At 52.0% G+C, this 22,128-nt stretch overlaps 1 protein-coding gene across 1 annotated transcript; it reads right to left on the bottom strand.

The window, feature by feature from the left end:
• Nucleotides 1-9,526: 9,526 nt before the first annotated feature.
• PTGES (prostaglandin E synthase) lies at nucleotides 9,527-20,624 on the bottom strand. The gene is made up of 3 exons (XM_063082516.1): nucleotides 20,490-20,624; nucleotides 17,278-17,360; nucleotides 9,527-10,740 (listed from the first exon to the last, which is right to left on the bottom strand). The coding sequence occupies exons 1-3, from the start codon at nucleotides 20,616-20,618 to the stop codon at nucleotides 10,491-10,493; spliced, it is 462 nt and encodes a 153-aa protein (XP_062938586.1). The 5' UTR covers nucleotides 20,619-20,624; the 3' UTR covers nucleotides 9,527-10,490.
• Between the last annotated feature and the right edge of the window lie 1,504 nt (nucleotides 20,625-22,128).

The raw sequence follows: 22,128 nt of genomic DNA, 5'->3' as shown, positions 1-22,128 counted from the left end.
GGTGGGCACAGCAGTCATGCTTTGATAGAGTCAATGAGATGGGCTGATTTCTCCTTATTCTGCCCTGCCCGCACCGCATCAGAGTGCCCCTGAAGTGCCAGCCATGGGCTGCATCTTCTAGATGGCCTCAAACAGGCCAAAGCCACAAGAATATCCTTGCAGGAGGGACGTCCTGTTTTTATTTATAAGCTATGGTAGCTGCACCTGTGAGTGAGGTGAGGCCCTCCCCCTGTCCGTCCCCAGGGCATCCCCACATATTCTCCCAGTGCTCCATCTGGAATCCCACCGTGGAGGCCCCATTCCTGTGGGTTGAGCATTGCCCCTACAGATGTGCGAGGATGACCACCAGGTGGCCGTGTAACTTCCTGTTTGGGTGGCTGGACAGCTTCTCCCCTGGCAGCACAGGGCCTCTGGTCAGCAAGAGAGCATGAGGCACCGGTGGGGAGCTGCAGGCAGAGGGGACGGGGCATTCTGCTGATGTCTTCAGCTGGCTCGGACCCACCTGACTGATGGCGAGGCCTGTGCCCTGAAAGAAATTGCATTTTCTTGCTCAGTTTGGCCTCTGCTTGGCCAAGTGTTTTCTAGGCCTTCATTTGCCATTCATTCACTGAACAAATGTTATGAAACACTTGTGGTGTGCCTGGGCCCTGGGGAGAGAGCAGAGAACAGATACACGGTCCCTGGCCATAGAGGCTTCACTCTCTCACAGGGAAGCAAAACACTAAAGGAGTAATTACGACACCACATGACAGAGGCCATAAGGGGGTGATGCATGGGCCCAGGGGCACATAGAGGGGGCAGCAAACCTGATCTAAGGCATCTGGGCAGGCTTCCTGGAGGAGGTGTGAACAGAAGCATGAAGAGTTCACCAAAGAGCAAAGGGAGAACAGTGTTTCCAGCTAAGGGGACAGCAGGAGTAAAGGCCTGGGGACAGGCCAGAAGCTTCCCTTTGGGCCTGTGGGAGCAGTTCCCAGGCTGGATCTCTTGGCGCAGGATGAAGGTGGAGAGAAGCTGGAGCTTGCTTAAGTGGGGCTTGTGTGTTTGGGACTAGACGTTTGGACGTTATCCTGTCTGTAGGGACACCTCCGAGGGGATTTGCTTGGTGGAGGGTCACACCCTGGCCTCTGTGTGGAAAAGGACTATGGGCTAAGACTGGAGGCAGAGAGGGCCCTGCGGAGGCCAGGGCAGATGTCCAGGAGGAAGGGACAGCTGCCTGGACCAGATGGGGACAGAGTGGGTGGATCTGGGAGATGTCTTGGAGGCTCAAGGGTAGGAGTCGGTGACCAGAAAATGGGCTGAGGGACAAGAGATTTGAGGCCAGGTTTTGGCTTAGACACATGGGAGTGCCCAGGAGGAAGAAGCCTACACACAGGACCTGACTGGCAGAAACCTCCAGGAGATGGTGGCCTGTCCTTCCACCCAGACTGGGGGCGACCCTGGCCTGAGCCGTGTCCTCCCTGGCACAGAGCTTATTCCCTTCCCTCACCTGGGGAATTTGTACCAGCAATGGGCTGGCCCAGGGGTGCCAGAGCAGTGCCCTCATGGGCAGCCTCTTTCCTCCTCAAAAGCACTCAACTGGCAGTGAGCGAGTGGACAGGCCTCCCAGGCACCCGGCCAGTGCTCCAGAGCTCGATGGAGGCACATCACGTTTTTCTACTCTCCAACCCAAAGGCAGGGTGCCATGAAGAATTGCCAGGCTGGGGCCTCCTGCCGCAGAGAGGGGTCACACTGGGTGGAGGCCCAGAAGGCAGGTCCCAGGAATGCTGGCTTCGGAAAAAGCTGGAGGCCCTGTTCCCACGGAGGCACTGGCCCTGCAGTCGGAGGACTGCGAGGATGTCAATGTCACTTCCTCCCAAGCGCTCTTGAGAAAACAAACTGGCTTAATCGTTTACACATGCTGCTCTGGGAAGCCGATGGAGAGGGCACGGCAGCTCTCCCTGTGAAAGAGAAAATGCTCAAACATTGCTGTCGCTATTGTAGCCCTAATTGCAGGGCTGTTGGGCACCCATCACAGGATACCATTTTTCCACAAGGCAACAAGGTACCCAAGGCCCCACCCCAGGCTGGGAGAAGTCGGACTCCTCCTCTCTCTGCCTGCCTTTGCCCATTTGGCCAAGTGAGCTTGAGAGAGGGCATGCGTGTGTCTGCTTCTATTTTTTACATGAAATAAAGGAGCTTGAAGTGGGGGGGGCGGGAGGGAGAGAGAGGGAATGAGACTGAAAGAAAGACAGTCTGGCTCTTGCAAAAACCAAACCCAGAGAAATAAAGACCAGAGTTTCTGAGTCTGTGACACCGCACAGTTGACACAGAGAATGGGCACTTCAGCGTTTATGGTGGAGTAGCATAAAGTGAAGGGTGGAGCTTGAAGAAGTCAAAATACTCCACGTGCTGGAGTGAAATGACACTTGCCTTGTCCAGAGAACCTGGCACACCAGGTCAGGGGCTCTTCCCCCTGTCCCTTCCTCGAAACCAAAATGGTGTCTCCAGCTGCTGCACCTCTGCTGCCCGTCCCTGGAGGGTGCTCTTGGGTCTCTGTCGTGGCTGAGGGGGGTTCCCTCACGCATATGGCAGAACACAGTCCCCACCCCACAGATCACCCGGGAGGGCAACAAGCTTCTGACGCAGGCTCCTGACCCAGCCTCCTCTTGAAAAACAAAAGAGGCAAGCAAATCCAAGCCACCAGCAGGAGTCACAGTGAAATAACCAGCATGAGCTTTCGGGAAAAATGAACCACCAGCCGGGAAAATGTTCGCATGCTTGCACCCAGTGACTCCATCTCTTAGCCCACTTTGAAAAATAATCCAAAACAGGAGGGAAAAGCAACATTCCCAGAGCTGATGGTTGCACATCTTATACGTGCAATGTAAAATATCTGGGAAGATGCAAACCAAAATGTAAATAGCTTAAATTTTATGGTGGCTCACAACCCGCTGGTCTCTCTTTATTTATTTATTTATTTTTGGTAACGACTTTACAGAAAAACAAAACAATCTTTTTTTTTTTTTAACCCGGCCAATGTAATAGTCTCAACTACATAATGAGCTCATGAAAGTTAAAGAATGTGCTTTCTTTCCTATTTTTTATGTCCCCCTTGGTGCCTCACACAGAGCTGAACATGCCCTTTCCATACCTGCTGGTCAGGGAGTGGAGATGTGACTGCCGAGCCCCTGTCCAAAGCCCCACCACCTGCTCTTCCACCATTAGTCCTGCAGGTCTTCAAGCTTTGTGGTCCTCAGTAGTGTCCTTTCTATTTCGAGTGCTAAAAAGAGTATCTGAGAACTTCTTTTCCTTTTTTTTTTTTCCCCCACCAGATGGCTGGTGAGAACACTTTAGTTCTTAGTTCACACCTCAGAAGAAATGGGAATGAATTTGGCTTTGTATAGGAGGTCAGGAACGGGCACCTTGAAATCAGAGGGGGAGCTTAAGGAGAGATGGTGTAGCAGGCCTAATTCTAAGATGCCCTATCATTCCTACCCCGGGTAGCTCCCTCTCTGTCTAATCCCCTCTCCCTGAGTGTGAGTGAATCCTGTGATTTGCTTCTGCTAGTACAATATGGCAAAGGTGAAGGGATTTTCCAGATGTAATTAAGGTTCTTAATTAGTTGATGTTGACTTAATCAAAAGAGAGACTATCATGGGTGGGCCTGGTCTAATCAGGAGAGCCCCTTAAAGAAGATCTAGGTCTTCCCTGAAAGGAGAGATTCAAAGCAGAGAGATACTCTCCTCCTGGCCTCGAAGAAGGAAGCAGCCACGTTGTGAACTGCCTATGGAGGCGGCGGCTGCTAGGAGCTGAGGGCCTGTCTTCCAACCACAAGGGAACAAATTATGCCCATAATCCAAATGAGCCTGGAAGAAGACACGGAGCTCCAGATGAGACCTCAGCCTGGATGGCACCTTGACAGCAGTCCTGTGAGATCCTGAGCAGAGGACCTAGCTAAGCTGTGCCCAGACTCCTGACTTAACAGAAACTGAAATCATAACTGTATGTCACTTTAAGCTGCTAAGTTTGGAGCAACCTGTTACACAGTGATAAAAAACTAATACAGGTGGGGATGGAGCTTGAAAGCGCACCTTGAGCTTGGCGTCCCTCTGCCCTTGGTACACCCAAGGAAACCCCATGCCTGCCACAGAGAAGACCATGAGGCCCCTGCTCAAATCATCTGCCAGGCCATAGTAAGGGCCTCCTGTCTTACCTCCTTCCAGGCCATTCAGCACAGCTGACAGGTTAATTGCCTTAAAACTCAGCCTTGATCGTGTCTCTCCCCTGCTTAAAATCTCCTATGGATCCCCGGGGTCCTCCCAGCAAAGTTCAACCAGGCCAGGTGTTCATGCCTCCACCACCTAGCCCACAAGTCTTAACTCACCACATCCCTTACCCCAGATTCTCAGACAATCCCGAAAACTCAGTGTCCTCTCCCTACCGTGTCCTCCTGTGGCAACACCCTCCCAGCCAGCCCCTCTCTGCCAGCGAAAATCCATTCCAATGAGGGTTGCAATACAGTGTCAACTTTTTAAAAAATGAAGTTACGGTCTACACAGCAGATATAATAAAAAAGATACATAATTCAATGTTATAATTTTATATTTGGAAAATGGAAAGAAAAAATCTATTCTTTTCATAATTTACACTTTAAAATTTTTCAAAGTCTTCTTGGCTGCCACAGATATGGAGAGGAAAACCCATCATCACATGGGTGGTCATGTGGCAGAATCTCCGGGGCGCATGGGCTCAGGGGTGAAGAAACACTGCCTACCTCACAGTCTCTCTTGGATATGTGTGTGTATATATATATCCTGGGCAGTATATATATATAAAATGCACATCATATTATATATATTTAATATGCATAGAAAAAAAACTGGACAGTCATAAACCATAACGTGATCAGTAATTTTCTCAGGGCGGTGGGATCGTGGGTGGTCTCTATTCTTTATATACACAAGTACATTTGTAGGTTTCTCTACTTGAGTACTAAAATTGACAAAATTCTCTTTAAAATGCTATCCAAATTGGAAACATCTTTTTGGAGGACAATTCACAAGTAGATACCACAAGCCTTCAAAACAGACACGCCTTGTTGACTCAGTAATTTTACTTCTAGAAACGTACCTTAAAGAAGTGGATGTGCACAGAGATTCATGTGCAAAGATGCCTGTAAAAACGCGGCTCGTGCTGATGCAGCCTGGAAATTAATTATCCAACAGCAAGGGCTGATTAAATAAGCACTGAGGGTATTCAGGATGGTGGGATAGATGCTGGGGTACTGTTAAAACACACACTGTTGGCCATCGGAAGCCCCGGGAGGAAGTGCAGATAAACGATTAAAGAGAAATCTCAAGCGATGACTAAAGATCAAGTCCGAGGTGTCACTGTGAGGCTGTGAGCCCTTGAGTGCAGATGCCACTCACATCTGTGATATGCTGGCATCTTCCCAGTGTCAAGAAACCCTCAACAAATATATCTTGTTGTGGAATTCCATTCTGGATTAAAAACAACCCTGAATCTCTTCTTTTTTTTTTTTTTTTTTATTGAATCAAAATTGATTATACATATTTTTGGGGTTCAACGTTGAGATATCTTGATCAAATCAATATTACTAGCATGTATATTGTTACAAATCATAATTCTTCTTTATGCCCCTTGTCCAATCTCTCCCCATCCCCCTCTCCGTCCCCCCTCCCACCACTGATAACCCTAGATTTCTTCTCTCCTTCTGAAAGAACAATGGTTACTCTGTTGATTTGTTGCCTAGATGATCTGTCCAATGCTGAGAGGTGTGATCAGGTCCCCCAATATTGTCATAGAGCAGATGCTTCTTCTGTCACTCTGGAATGGGCTTTGTGGAGAGAGACATCCTCTTCTTTTCTTTGGTCTCTGCTGGTGACTCTCCTTGTGTTAATGCACACCAGTGGCTGGCGGACCATCTGCATGGTGGTTGTGGCTTCTAGCCGCTTTCGTGGCAGCCATGGTAATTGTGGTGGCTGTGGTGGACCACCCACATGGAGGTGCTGTTTTTGGCATGCTCCTTGGTGCTGTCAGTGTGCCCAATTGCAGGGAATGTCTGGTCCCCAGATCCATGTCTCAGGTCTCCGGGTAGGCCCCGAGGCGCTGGTGCGATGTGCCTGGTTATGTCAACCCTGAATCTCTGTCTCCATAGTATATGCACACACATGTAACACGTGCACACGTGCACATACACACACGCATAGACACATTTATTGCATACATCCATTCATTCACTTAACAGATACACCCTAGAAGCCAGGAGCTGGGGACACAGGCACACCAGGGAACAACACAAATCCCTGTCCCCCTTAAGTATGCATTCTAAGGGGAGAGACAGACAATGAAGAAGATAATTAAAGGAGTTCTGCACACAGAAGATCTTGTCCTCCCTCTGAGTAGGACAGAGGCCACCAGTGGGCTTTGTACACAGGAGTGATGGGAGCCCCTGGCTCTGAGTGGGGAGTGGACCCCGGGGACCAAGTGTGGACACAGGGATCTGTTGGGAAGCTACTGCAATGACCCAGGTCCCCATGGCAACATGCATGCACATGAGTCCCAGGGTGCCCAGAGCCCCCCTGGGACGGCCTCTGCACAGTGAGAGTCCCAGAGGTTTTAAATTTCTTCTTTGAGCTTTTTTGCAGTTTCTAAACCTTTGACATTGACCAATACCATGAGTACATATAATTATATTTTAAAAAATCTCATTCACCTTTCAGATTCCAATTCAAACAATGCCTGTCTTGGGAAACCTGCCTGGACTCCCACCAATCCCAGCAACTAACACCCTCTTTGGTGACTGCCCAAGGCCCAGCCCATCTGGAATTAGGAGGAGTCAGTCTTTCCACCCTGGCCAGGCTGGAAGCCCATTCCCAATGGCAGTGGCCTCCCAGGGATACACATAAAGAGGCTCCCAAAGCCTTTCAAGTCAGTGGGAAATGAGCTCTGCTTCTGGGCAGGGGGGTGTCCCCAGGCTCTGTCCCCGCCTCACAGACTAGCATCTGGGACTATGAAAAGCAGGCTCCTCTGTCCACTGTCATTTTTGCCTGTTCCCCCAAGACCCTCACACACCAAGGAAGCTCTCGGAAGTCTTGAGCCCAGAAGCCCTTTTGTCCAGGGAACTCCGTGGACGGGCCGTCGTGGGAGTTTGGGGAGCCCAGGTGGGCAGGGCACACCAGCTATCACCTGTCCTGGGCTTCCTCCTAAGAAAGTGTGTGTATTGGGGGCAGGAATGAGAATTCTATAGCATTAGACCAAGTTGGTGCATTTTGAAAAGAGCCCTGCTCCCTGGCCCTTGGGTCTGCCTGGATCCCAGCTTGGCTCTGGCCTCCCCTGGTCACTCAGGGCTCAGGAGAAGATGCCCCTAGATATCAGGCCCCAACCAAGGGCGGCTCCATCTTCCCAGGCCTGGGCCTTGTCCCTATCCACCGGCCGCAAGAGGCCAAACATTCCTTGCCTGCCTCCCTGGGCTGTGGCCCTGGGGGCCCAGACTGCTGCTCAGTAGTACCCTCTGCCCCCAGACCACAGGCGGCCAAGGCCTGCCCTTCCTAGTGCCCCCACGTCAGGGTCAGGAGAGAGGAGAAGGCCTCAGGGGGAGGAAAGTGCATGCAGACGAAGGGAGGTCAGGAAGAAGATGAATGGGGGGATGGCCGAGTCTTGCAGCCTCTGGTGGGGTCAGCAGATGCCATCGACCCGAGGCCCCCTCCCGCCTTGCTCACCCGCTGTGCTCACTCTGCTGCTGCCCAGGAGGTGGCGCTGTTTCCTGGGTCCTGGGCCAGGAGCGCTTGAGCCTCTCCTGCCCTCCCCATCCCTGGGGGTGGGAGCAGAACAGGTCCCCAGGGCCTCCTTATCTCCCCGGAAAAATTCGCTCCGCTCCTGCAGGCTGCCTTGTGACACCACCCTGGGTGCCGCCCCTGCCGCCCTGCCCGCCTTTGGCCGCACCTGCCTCTCCCCTGGGTCCTCCAGTTCCTGGGCTGGCAGTCAGGGCACACTCCCCAAGCCACCCGGGGAGCCAGGGCCACGCTACTGCCCACTGTGTCCACTGCCCGGCTGTCCAGCCTCCCTCCCCGCCTCCACACAGCCGCTGCAGGCGACCTCCTAGGAAGCAGCCAGCTGAACCCAGCCCGCCCCTGCCTCAGCCCCCCAAAGTCCCCAAGGGCCAGACCTCCCACCAGGCAGCGCTACTGACCCCTTTAGCCTCATTCAACTCCCCCCACCTCTACCTCCCCCACCTTGCCCCCCCCACCCAAATCCCCCACCCCTCCCCCCTCCACTTCCCGCCTCAAGACCCCAAGGGGCCAAGTTCTTCTCATCTTTGCACCTCAGTTTCCTCAGCTTAGACATCACCCCACGCAGCAGGGTTTGGGGGCCCTCCCTGTGCCTCCGCCGCCAGTCCGGGCTGAGTACTGGGGTCGTACCGGAGCCCTACGGGCAGCTGCTGCTGCCGCCCCGCGCCGAGGGCGCTGCACGGGGAAGGGGCGGCGCGGCCCCGCGGGGACGTCCTCCCGGTACCAGGTTCACGCCGACGCCCGGGTCCGGCAGGTTCCGAGCAGGGCACTTTGCCCTCACAGCCCCTCTTTCCCCGGAGGGAAAATACAAAAAAATAAAAATGCACGCGGGGTCCGTCCCCCTGGAGGGTCTGGGCTCCGGGGTTTTTCCTCCCTCTTCCTCGCTCTGGAAGGTTCGGCAAGCCTTCTCTCCTCTCTGAGCCCTACCTTTCTCATCTGAAAAGCAGAACTGTCTTCCTCCTAGGATTATTTTAAGGATTAAATGAAAAAAATAAAATAAAAATAAAAAAGTAAGTGCTGTGTCCAGCCCCATGCTTAGCAAACAGTAGGCACTCAATATTCAGTCGTTTCTCTCCAGATGAGCAGCGGTGCCCCAAGAACGGAAACGGCGTCTCACCACCAGGGGGCAATGTTGCCCACTCCCAGCAGGGGCTAAGGGCTTTCTGGTGAGGCCTGGGGACCCCGAGCCTACCATGAGGTCCCCACACAGGTGGCAGGTTCCATCAGTCAGAGGGAACAGCAGTTCAGGGCTGCAGGGTGCTGGGAGGGGGGAATTGAGGGAAAGTGAGGCAGTACAGCATAGTGGTTCAGAGCAGGGGCTGTGGGGCCTGCCAGTCCTGAGCTCCAAAGCTGAGCCTGAACTCCCAGGGCTGTTCATGTCCTGGAGCCGTGGTGTCCTCATCTGTAAAAGTGCAACCGGTACCAGCCCGCGAGGTGGGAGTGCCACAGGGAGGCATGACCTGCGGTGCAGGATTTGGGTGTTCCTGGGTCCCATAGCCAAATTTCATCTTACTTGCCTTTAGCAGGAGGCAGGAGGCTACCTTGCAGCTGCCGAGTGACTTAACGCTCCAGTCAGGGTCACTTTGTGTGTTTCCCAGAGACCGTGTCCTGCCAGTGTGGCCCTAGACAAACACCACCAGACATGCCCAGAAAGCCGGAGCATCAGGCCAGCCTGGGCAATGGCAGACACCAGGAATGGGCAGCCCAAGAGGCTGTGAGGCGGCAGGCCGAGCTGGTCAGACACTTCCGTTTAATGATTAAAAACCACACACGTCTTAGGACAAGAGTCCAGGAGAGACAGACGCTCGTGCACACAGAAACCCACATATGGGAGCATGCACGGATTCCCCACAGGGGTGACATTTGCAGTTTTCAAACCTTACAGTTACTGAAGGGGCCAGAAAGTTCCTTCTAGGGGTTGGTCACTCAAAGCCCGTTGTCCTCCACTGACAGCACTTTGGAGAAACCAAAGCCTTGGAAGAGAAGGCCGAGCTTACTATGGATCCCTCCCACCCACACCTGAGCAAGAGAGAAGGCTCCAGCAAAGGAATCCAGAGCCAAGGGCAACAGAAGTGTCAACAGAGAAAAAAGGAATGTAACTTCAACCCCCACAATAAACTCCCACCACAAAAGAAACCCCAGGACACCCTGCCTGTTCCTGTTCCTGGGCCCCACCTCTAGAGCAAACTGGCAGTAGCTCCCAGGCCTGGCCATCGATGGGCCTCACATAGGGCGGCCTATTTAAAATACAGATGGCCAGGCCCACCTCTGGGGGTGGGGGTGGTCTGAGAAGTCTGCATTTTCAGCCCTGGATTCAGATAGTTGTTAGGTTTGGGAGTCCTGAATGGAGTCTTTCCTCTCTCTTCTCACGCTAAGGGAGGGACAGGGAGTGATGTTTTCACTGTTCTGTTATTTGAGTTGGAGGATTTTCTATCAGTCTTGACAACCCATCTCTAAATGGTTCCAATGGGCCACTTCATCCAGGAATCCAAGGGTCTAAGAAACACACACACATACACATTCTGTTTCCCCCCCACACACACACAGGCCCACTGGGCCCAGACATCCACATGCTCAGCAGGCTGCCAGGAAACCAGGACCTGGAGCCTATCACAATCTGGAAGGGATGCCAAGTCCCCAGGTACAGCCACGGAGGTTCTTGGCCAATGGTCTGGTAGCAGAGGAGATGTCAGCTGCTGGTCACAAGTGGCGGGCTGCTTCCCAGAGGATCTGCAGGGCCATGGAAACGCAGGGGATCTGGGCCACAGTGTAGGCCACGGAGCGGGTGGGTGCCCGCAGCTTCCCCAGGTAGGCCACAGTGTGCACCACACGGCCCAGGAAGACGAGTAGGAAGTGCATCCGGGCGATGAAAGGGTCAGGCCCCAGGAAGGAGTAGACGAAGCCCAGGAAGAGGAAGGGGTAGATGGTTTCCATGTCGTTCCAGTGGGCTCTGGGGAGAAAAAGGGGGTGCAGTCAGCCAGGTGTTAGCTTTCGGGCCATAGACCCTTCTGAGAATGTCATGGAAGCTGGGGCCCTCTGCTCTAAAAGGACCCCAACCCACTGGGGTTCGTTCATGGCCAGGATAAGGAGACACCCCAGAGTCAAGAGAGGGACAGCAACCCCAAGTTATGCCTGCATGCAGCTGAGAAAACAAAGCCCCCGTTAACGGGCTAGGAGTCACAAAAGGCTGCAGGTTTAGGGTTTTCTTACCAAGGCCCTAGAGCTTGTCGGGACTTGGCCCCTGCCAGACTCTTCCCCATTTTCCCCTCTGGCCCTGGGATGCCAGGCAGGAAAAGTGGGACTCAGAGGGGTTGAGCACTTTGCAGAGCTGGCAAGCAGTGGGCCTGGGATTCCAACCTAGTTCTGACCCAGCTTTGCTCTCCATTCCCAGGACAAGGCTTTTCTGAGTCAGGCCTGAGGCCGCCCTCCTTCCAAATGCAGATTCCTGGGCCTCTCCCGGGTCAAAGGGCTGGAGCCTAAGAACATGCATATGAACTTAATGTCTGGCTCTGTTTCATTCTCCTCCTAAATATAAGCAGCATCGTCCTTTCAGCAGGGATAATAATAACAAGGTCAGCGTCCACTCCCTGTAGCCAACCAATCGTCAGACCCTGGCCAAGCTCTTCGTTTCATTCGTGCTATCCTGCCTCTCTTTTTGTTTAAAGTACTCAAGTGTGAGAGTATGTGTGGTGGGGGCTGGAGCGGGGGCCTGTGTTTAACCCGCCATAAATAAATGACCAAGAGAGAAAACTCATCGCTTCTGCTAAGAGTTGGTTCACATTTTCCATGACTCCTACTAATGGTCAGCTTCCGTTACAGAGGGTGGGGAGGTCAAGTCCCATAAATTAGAGACCGAGTGAGTGAATAAAGCCGTAGATGGCCACATCGGAAGCTCAAATAAACAGGAACCCAGTGCCCTGGCCGTGACCTCCCTTAGGACAGGCCACATGTGTGAGGTGTGGGGACTGTGCTAAAACAGAAGCCCCTTCTCCAGGCCTTCCAGCTGGAATGCTTTTCGCCAATGACCCTGCATTAACAGTCAAGCCCAGCCTAGTAGCCCCAGCGTGGGGACCTGCTGTAGAGTCCTCTTTCCTCCCACTGGCAAGATGAGTCTTTTTTTTTTTTAACATTTTTACTTTTTTTTTTTTTTTTTTGTCTTTTTCGTGACCAGCACTCAGCCAGTGAGCGCACTGGCCATTCCTATATGGGATCCGAACCCACGGCGGGAGCGTCGCCGTGCTCCCAGCGCAGCACTCTACCAAGTGCGCCACAGGCTCGGCCCGGCAAGATGAGTCTTAAGCAAGGGCCACGGTGTGCCAGGCTGACCACAGGTCAGGGCAGGGAGGGGGCCTGGAGGACTCAGCTACCCAACACTGTGACTGGGCTGGGGGTGGTCAGGAAAGGAGACATCGATGCTGCTGCCCAAATGATGAGAAGTTGGTCATGTAGTTGAAGAACTTTCCAGAAGAGGGACTGGCACATGCAAAGGCCCCGAGGGATAAATAAGCACAGTGTATTCAAGGCACAGAAATGTGACCCATGCGGCTAGAGTGTGGTACACGAGAGGGAGTGAGGCAGAATAAGAGCAGGAGAGGGGTCTGGTGAAGCAGGATAAGGAGACTGGAATTCAATCTGAGAGTACAAAAACTCCCGTAAACCCAGCAGGGCCTGGATCTTTCTCAGGCCAAACTCAGGACCTGGCAGCTGGTATCTCTCTCCCCACGTCCTGAGGCCAGCATCAGCCTTCCTTTTCCTTTTCCCCCGAATCTTCATCTTAAGACTCAGCTTCTAGGAAAGCAAGTCTGCAGCAGGGCAGGTCTCACCCACCTGCGGTGAAGACTGCTGCCACCCACACCAGAGAGAGGCAGGCCCCGGATGGACCAAGGGATGCTGACTGCAGGGAAGGAGGGGACGCCAAGGGCTGGGGCTACTCCAGCTCCCAATCAAGTGAGTCCCTTACCATATTTGGGAGTCATGAAGGAAAAGGCGACAAGTGTTCCTCCAAAATCACTCCATCCTATGGAAATGGAGCTCGTATAGCAACACGTCTCCTAGGCTGATATAGAGGAACACCCTTGGAAACCCTGTTTTAGATTAAGTCCGTGTGTCCCAAAATGTGGTCTGCCTACCACAAGATGGTGCCATCTAGATGAGTATTTTTGTAATATTCATTTATTTCAAAGTTTCAGGAAAAGCATAACTAGCATAGGAAACCCATTCCACCAGATATTTCTCCTTGAAGTGTGTGTTAACATTTTAAGAGTGAGTCCATTTTTAGAGAGCTGTTAAGAGAACTGGCAGAACACAGACATGGCCAAACCCTGAAGAGCAGGTGACAGAAAGAAGTTGGGGACCTGCAGTGGAGAAAAGGAACAAGAAGGAAAGAAGCTCACGGCAGACGTGGGTCCTGCTCTGCTGAGCAGATCAGGGACGGGGAGAGGTTGGCCTTGCAGAAAACCGTGTCCTGCTTCCTCGTTCCAACCACTGGGCAGCAACTTGGAGGTCCCTGAGTGGGAGGAGAGGTAGCTGGGAGCTGACAGAGCCCCGAAACTCTGACCCTGAGTCCCTGAAGCTGGCCAGTCCTTCTTCCCCTGTCTTGACTGTCTCAAACCACAGTGGGGCCACCACGAAGCCACGGTGGTGCCAGGGACAGGGAGCAATGGAAAAATTAGAATGATGCAAGAAAACTCAGCTCCCTCTTCCCTGCTCTAGGATCCAAGTCCAGAGACATGGAGGGAGTCACGTACTAGGGAGACTCTTGGGCAGACCATGTCATTCCAATAAAAACCACTTTTTAAAGCTAAAAGTCACCCAAAGAAAATTCCCGCTAGATTGGACTTGCCTGCCCCTCGCCCTCAACAGACATTGCAACACCAGCTGCATTTTACTGCATGTAGTGCAGGGCCAGCTGCTGCCTGCTCAGCAGTGTTCTCCTGTTCCCTTCCCCAACCTGTTTGACATCCACATTGGCCACTTCCTTGAATTCAAGTTAGATACAATGCCATGGCTGCTTAGTTGTAAAGGCAGGTATACAATACAGTGAAATCGCCTTCATGCAGAGGGAGAGCCATTAGGAGCGGAGCAGACCGTTAGGAGCAGAGTGTCAGACCCCCTGGGCTTGACCACAGCCACTGTCATTAGCCTTGGCCTTGGCAAACTTTTTTCTTTCTCTATAGATAATTGCACCTGCTCTGGGTGCTTTACGGAGGGCTGTATGAGCCATACCCAGAAAGTGCTCAGAAGACCACCGGACTGAACAGATGGATCTTAAGTTAGCTGCTGTCATCGTCATCATCTGCAGCACCATCACCAGCCCTGTCCTGGAAGTGGTTGTTAAAGCTCATTTCACCCTCTTGGTTTGGCCAGACTCCCGACCGCCATCCGACTCACAGTCCAAATTAATAAAGAGCATTTCATGGTGCGGTGGGAAGGGAGTGCTGGGCGGAGACTCCGGCTCTGCTGTGCTTCTGATTAGCTCCGTGGCCTCGGGCAAGCCCTTCTCCCTCTCTGGGCCTTGGTTCACTATCTACGAAATGAACCGGTTGGAGGATGTCTAAGGGACTTCTAGGACTGACATTTGGGGATCCAATTTCCTGACAAACCAGTTCGCTCAGATTAACTTTGCACATTCCAAATAGTCAAAAATATTCCAAGGCTTGGGCTGGGAGTTTGCCTTCCTTCTTTGGCCCCACACATTGCAGGTTCGTACACACAGTCTTGGGTTTCGGTCAAACACACATTGCTGGGAAATCTGGGTAGGTTTCATCAGTTTCCTTTCAACGTGGATCCTGATTTCTCCCAGAGCTGGGCTCACATTTTGGCTCCAGCCTGTGCTAATCTGCAAGGCAGATTTATGCTTCAAGAACCAAGACTTAAATAGTTTCCTGTGTGGACAGAAGGGCAATTCTGACTGCAGGATAAACCCTGGTCTAATATTTAACTAGCTTTTGCTTCCTGGGGGTCTCCCCATCGGGTTCCAGCCAGTTCTCCAGTAGCAGAGAGCAGGATGTATGATTCTCTTAGCTCAGCACCTCCAAGTTTCCATGAAATCAGGTGGTGGAGGAGGAACCCCAGGGACCCAGGCATCCCCCAAGTCTGGCATGAGTCCAGTATACAGTAGGTGCCCAATAAATCATTAGATAAGAGGTACTCAGAAAGTGCCAAATTGAATTTCTGCCTTTTAAACATCAGTACTATATGGGTCATATGGTCGAGAAGAAAAAAATGCACCGTGTAGGTGGAAATGTTTTGGCACCACATGGTCTGTCTCTCCCTGGCATAGTTACAGCCAGTAAAAATAAACTAAATATTTATAAACCCATGTGGCTACTCCTGTGCCACATGTAAGCTTTGCATAGAACCCCCACACCTCAAAGGAGCCAAACACATCCTCCCAGTGGCTGCGGTGAGCTGGATAGGGCCGTTGACTGTCCTAGCAGCCTGCTGCCCCGAATGCTCATCACAACCTTCTCCACCACCCAGAAGAGTCAAGAGAGCCAGGGATAAGGACAGGACAAGGGTCACCAGTATAGGGACATATATGGGGGAGGCTTTTGTTCACTAAAGTACATCTAGGGCTTAACACAGTGTCTTGCACATAGCAGGTGTTCATTAAATGATGGATGGATGGATGACTGGACCTCAGATGAAGGATTATAGACTGTAGTTATATTAGGAAGGGTGGTATAGCTAAGAATTTCACTTCCTAAAATCACACATCTCTGTAATTTTTTAAAACCACAAGTGTGTGTATTATTTGTCAATGGCCAAGACAAACATAAGAAAAAACCCCACAGACTTTCTTTTCACAAAAGAATTTCTATTATTTAAACAACAGCGTCCCACCCATTTCTGCCTGTGACGCATGGGAATGTGTTGAGAACGATGTGTCTCCTGTCTCATCCTGTCCAGCTACCCGTCCTCGCCACCTCCCCACCAAACTCCTCCAGCAACCCCCACCCCCTGGGAGTGTCACCTCCTTACTCCCCAGCCCACTGGTGAAAAATAGCAGAGCAGAAACTGCCAAAGATCCAATATTGACACTGGTCCTGTGAAATTAACATTTAGCCTCTGATGGAATTCTACACAGCCACTTTTTTTTTTTTTTAAGGGTGACCGGTAAGGGGATCTTAACCGTTGACTTGGTGTTGTCAGTACCACGCTCTCCCAAGTGAGCCACGGGCTGGACTCTACACAGCCACTTTTTAAGAATTATTTTTTGAGTAATATCTACTGACATGGAAAGTGTTCATGAAATAATGTTAACCAAAAAAAAAAAAAAAAAAAATCAGAACCCCAAATTGGGTATGCTTAATGCATGCCTAATTTTCTGCAAAATATTTAGACAGAAGACAAATAGGAGAGAGATGAAAATGTTAACAGTGATTAGAATTGTGAGTGGTTTTCCTTTTTGCCTCTTTGTATTTTCAGTATTACCCAAATTGTCTGCAACGAGTAGTTCTGATTTTTATAATGAGAAAAATGGTTTTTAATTGACTGGGGGATGTCATGCATATGAAAAGAGGCTCAACTTCACTCCGAATAAAAGAAATGCAAAGTAAAATGAAAATGGGACGTGAATCTTCACCTATCGCATTGGCAGGGGCCCACGCAGAAGCATGACAGTGCGCTGAGCTGGCGGAGGCATGGAGCAGTGGCCCCGACCAGTGGTGGGAGGGGACGCGTGCACATCTGGAGGCGTTTCTTACCGTCGGCTGCCTTCTGCAGCTTTGCTCACACATATGCACAAAGGCAGATGAAAGAGGTGCCGGTGCACCCGGTTCATAACAGAGAAAGACTCGGAAAAGCCCGAATGCCCATCAGAGGGACATTGGTTAGGTAAGTTATGGGTTGTCCATTCAACAGAGTAACGGCGTGTATATATACTAGTAATATTGACTTGATCAACATATGTCAACACTGAACCCCCAAAATATGTATAATCAATTGATTCAATTAAAAAAAACAACAGAGTAACAGCATAAGTACTACAGCACCAGAGCTATCAATGCGGTCCCTCTATGAGCCAATATGAAACAATCTCCGTTGTCATACGAAAAAAAGCACAGGCCCAAGCAGCGGGTAAAGGGTGATTCTTCGGGGTAAAGAGGGAAAGCAAGGCAATGCATGTTCGTAAATGCAGAAGGTCTCTGGGAAGATGCAGGAGACGCTGGTGACAGCACTTGCCCCTCCAGAGCAGCCCTGGGTAGTAATACCTGGAAGTCAGAGGTGGGAGGGGGACTGTATTTTCACTGAATTTCCTTTTCTAACTTTGTAATTGAGTCATGAGCACATGTTACCTTTCCAAAGTTAATTAGAAATTGAATCAATGAATAAAATTAAAACAGTCCAGGGGATCAGGAACGCATAAAACCTGGGCCCCCTGGGTATCCTCCAAGTACCCGGTGTCCAGAAGAAGGTGTGAAAGGCCAGGCCACGGCCAGGTCTGTGGCAGGTGTGGCCGGGCCAGTGACTAGAGGATACTTGCCTGCGACAACGCTCCACGTCTGGGTCAGTTCGGCAATACTGGAGGCCTCCGTGTCTCAGGGCATCCTCGGGGTTGGCAAAAGCCTGAAATACATCAGCTGAGAATTACTGTTCGTGAGATGGATGGCCCAGTCACCTGGGTCTGTGTTTTGTCTGTGGACAGGGTTCACAGGGGAAAGGTCACGGTGCAGTCACACATGTCCATTCAACTAACATCCATGGCTCCTACATTGTAGCAAGTGCTGGAGGCTCACCGTGAAACAGGTCCTCCTGTTCTTGCTCTTGTGAAGCTCACAGTCTAATGGGAAAGTTGTCTATGAACCAGGGAAGACCAGGTGGTCTCGCCTATTAAGAGAAGACAGCACGGACAGCAACAACATTTAAGGCAGAAGGAACAGCATGTGCAAAGGCCCTGGGGTCAGAAGAAGCTGGGCCTGTTTGAAAAACAGAAAAACAGTGTGGTGGAACATAGAGAGCAAGGGACAGGGGCCCAGGATGAACCTACAGGGGTCAGTAGGGGTCCTACAGGCACATTAAGAATTTGGACTTTGTACTAAAAGCAATAAGAGGGCCTTGAGAGGCGCAGGCTGGAAGCCCAGCTCCACACTGTCTACCTGCAGGTTTCTGAATGTCCCTGTGCCTCAACTGCCTCATGTGTAAACTCAGAACAAAATGGAGTTCCTGTAGCCTGTGAAGAGTGAAGGAGAGACCTGCAGAAGCCGCTAGCACAACACCCGGCACAAGGAGGGCACTCAGTGAATTGTCAATTTCTCTCACTGGAGAGCAGAGACATAAGGTCACACTCAGGTCGTTGAAGGTCCACGCCTGTGGCTCATGCGCTACAGTTCCCTGCTGGCATCCAGGCAAAATCAACTCCACCAACCCCACAGTAGAACGGGAGTCTCAGCGGCAGGTTTTCTAAATTGCTTATCCAAGGGCTGGCCAGTTAGCTTAGTTGGTTAGAGCGTAGTGCTGATAACATCAAAGTCCAGGGTTCGATCCCTGTACCGGCCAGACACACACACACACACACACACACACACACACACACACACACACACACACACACACACACACACACACACACACACACACACACAATCTAAATTGCTCACACAAGAGTTAAAACCCTTTGCTTCCAACTCATGACTCTGTCCATGAAGGGTTGGTTTGTCCTGCCTGGTGGGCCTGCCTCTGCCCTACCCCAGAGGGGAATGCAGGCCTGCCCGATGCCCATCATGGTCAGGGAGTTCATCAACTCCCACACCCAGAATTCCTCCCTGCAGGCCCTTAAGTCAGCTAATCACCAACTCTGATGGCCCCACATAGCATCCATGGATCTGTGACATCTTTCAAAGGACTTCAGCATTCAGCGGACACCTGCCTTTGAAGTCCACAGTCCACAGGGTTGCTCACCCCTGCAAACAGAACTTGAATACAAGTCAGCCCGGCCAGGAGGCAGCAGCAGTGCAGACCAAAGAGCCCCCGGTGTCAGAGGTCAGGGTGCCACCTGGAGACAGGGCAAGGGGACCGGCCTTGGATGCACTCCCAGGAAGTGATCTGTGGCTGCTGCCATTCATGTTAATTTCAATTACTAATAAGTCGTGAGGATTAATGCTGGTGGAGCATTTGCTCTGTGCCACTGCGGTTACTATCCCCAGTTTACAGGTGAGGACACTGAGCTCCCAAGTTTGCCTGAGGTCCCAAGGCTAGAGAGTGGAGGAGCCAGAGCCTGTGTCTGTCATCTCTGCCTGCTGACACTGAGCACCCAGAGCAGAAATGAGAAGGACGTAAGGAGCCCCTGGGGGCAGCCTGATGGGAGTTTTCCTTCTGCCACTTTCCGGCTGATAAGGCAGAAAGGCACCGCACAGGCTCGCCTCCTCCTTTCCCTAAATTCTTGTTCAAAGGAAAGCAGGGCGTGGACTCTGGAGCCCAACACCTGGGTGCAAGCCTGGCTGTGTGACCTCCACAAGTGATGTCTGAGCCCAAGTTCCTCACCTGGAAAACGGGGTGAATATGGTTCCTCCTCCCCCAGGGCCATGGTGGGGATTTAATGCTCAGCTCTGAGCCACACGTGAGAAGGACTCAATGAGTGAATGCAGCTCTCCCTGCTCGATGCCTTTAACCCAAATCCCAAGATGGGCAAAGGCAGGGAGAAGTCAGAAGCAGTTAATGTGCCACAGCCTCCAGGCTCCACGTTACCCGAGCAGCTGCCCTGTCTTCCATCCCACCTGTCCTGTGCCAGGGGCTGAGCATGGCTCATGGGCAGGATAGCCACTCCCCAGGATCCACCTGTTCCCAACGCCACAGCCAGCCTGCCTGGCCTTTGAACCAGACAAGGGGGAGTAAGAGGCACAGTTTGGAAATGATCACTCTATTAACATAGCTGGGAAGGACTGGCCATTTAGCTCAGCTGGTTAGAGCGTGGTGTTATGACACCAAGGTCAAGGGTTCAGATCCCCATATTGGCCAGCCGCCAAAAACAACACAAAAAAACCAAAACCTGGCAGGATAATCAACAGGTGCCACAGGCCTCTGCACGCTCACAGGATGCCCATGAGCTTGACCTGAAACTTTGCAGACTCGCTGTCTGCTGCAGCAGAGTCTGCTGGAACGGGTTGTCCTGCCCGCTCACTCGCCCGGCTCAGCTCTGGGCCTATTTATTGTTGTTGTTTTGGTTCAGGGACTTGGACCGTCGGGGAAATTCCTCCCTCAGCATCACAATGGAGTCTGGCTGAGACCTGGCCTCTGGAGCCTGCAGTGGGCTCGTAAGGGACATTCTCTGGGGAATGGGGAATTTCCACTTAAACATTTCTCGGGCTCCTGTTTCACCGGTTCCCACTCCACCCAAATTTCAGATCTCTCATGCCGGGAAGCCGCCAGGTCAGACGGACGCTTTGTGCTGTCACGCTGCATGCTCCCCGCTCCACCCTCCAGGAACTGCTTCTATCAGAGACACTCTCAGAGTTTCCCTGTGCCAAAAACTTAACCTGATGGCACAGCAAGAGATTAAATCCTCTCAAAGCAGAAGACAAGGAGGTGTGAACCCGGCTGAAACCCAGGGCAGTGGGAGCCATCCAGAAGGGCTGGGGGAGGTGCCAGCTCCAAGCCCTGCTCACACCTTGACCGCGTTCCCCTGTCTCCAGACTTTCCCAGTGACAGCAAGAGAAGTGGCCGCAGCCCAGACTGGGGACCCCAAGGGGCAGCACGTACCTTCTTCCGCAGCCTCACTTGGCCCGTGATGACGGCCACCACGTACATCTTGATGATCAGCAGCGTGCTGCACACCAGGAAGGCTGGGAGCACCTGGCCGCTCACCATCGCCAGGCCGGGAGCAGGCATCTCCAGTCAGCGAGAGCTCGGGGACAGCATGACTCTGTGTGTGATCGGCTCTGAAAGAGCAGCCTGCGGGAGAGCAGGGAGGAGGCGGGGAGAGCCATGAGGAGGCCAGTCTGCAGTCAGCACCCGCCCACTCCCCCACCCGGCAACAGCAGGGGGGCAGGCCCCTTTTCCTGTGACTATGAAGATGAGCCAGTTCTGTCCCAGATGCTCTGAGAGGCAGAGAGTCAGGAGAGTCCCTGACATAGTCCCTGACTCTGGACACACACACGCAACCCCCCACCCCTGGCAAATCCTTAAACACTTACCAATCTATTTCAAATCTGTTTCCTCATCTGTAAAATGGGGTATAGGGCAGTGCCTGCTTTCTGAGGATATGACAAGTCTGGACACCTGGGGGGACTTCCACACGTGGTGGATGTCACTGATTTGTGCCCACCTCCCGGAGGGTAAGGGCAGGTGGTGGACATGAGAACCAAGCCATCTGCCCCTCTCCACTCTTAGGCTGGACACTGGAACAGCCATGCCTACATTGACATGACTGTGCTGTTTGTGGTAGGCTGAAAAATGCCGCCCACCCCAGACATCCACATTCCAATCCTTAGAACTTATGAATATGATTTTTTATCTTTTAATTCTATTTTTTTTGTTAATTAATTATTATTATTATTACTTTACATTCTAAGATGTTGCAGAGCAATTAGGGGCAGGGGAAGAGGAAGAGGGGGAGGGAGATAGGGTGGGAGGAAGAGGAGGGGGCATAGTCGAGGCCCATGGCATCCCCATCATTCCGGCAGGGGAGCCCAGGGGGCTTCCAGTGGCGGCTCAGTCATGGCTTGACTGGATGTAGACTTTGGGGTGGTGTGGCTGAGGCCCTCAGCAACCCCCGCCAACCTGGGAGCCCGGGACGCTTCTGGCGACCGTCTGGTGATCGTGGCTTGGCTGCATGCGGATATCGGATGTCAAGGGATGTGGCTAAGGCCCTCGGTCCCCCGCCACCCCTGCTTGGGACCCCGAGGGGCTCCCAGTCCTTCTAGGTTATATAGGTGTTCTTTGGCGGTGTTAGACCTTTACTGGTTACTATCTGAACTTCGTCTCTGATCTGTGGGCTTTTTATTTTTTCTTTCAGTTTCGTGTTGGATTATTCACTGTTCTCTCCACTTAAACTCTGCACTGGAACTAATTTGTTGTCCTTTGGTTACTTCTAAAATGGAGGAACTTTCTGTAGGAACCAGCATTTGAGCCCTTGGTTGAGCTAAATTGCTGCTTTGCTGCTGATTCCCTGGGGAAGGCGTTTTGTGCCGCTCAGGTTTTAATTGTTGACCTTGTAATCACTTCTGGGTCTTGTGAGGTCTGGTACACCTGGGTTGTGCGGAAACTCTGGTCTGGGCCTGAGTCTTTTCAGCAAGCAGCCTCCCCTGCAGTTCTATATTCCTGACCAGTCTCCACTGAGTGGGCCTGTGCTGATTGGGGCAGATCAGCTGTGCATGCTGTGCCCCAGTGTTATACTGGT

This window comes from Cynocephalus volans, chromosome 17 (genome assembly GCF_027409185.1).
Source record: "Cynocephalus volans isolate mCynVol1 chromosome 17, mCynVol1.pri, whole genome shotgun sequence".
In the NCBI taxonomy this organism is placed as follows: domain Eukaryota; kingdom Metazoa; phylum Chordata; class Mammalia; order Dermoptera; family Cynocephalidae; genus Cynocephalus; species Cynocephalus volans.
The sequence above is the reverse complement of the archived record's forward strand: the minus strand, read 5'-3'. Positions and strand labels throughout refer to the sequence as shown.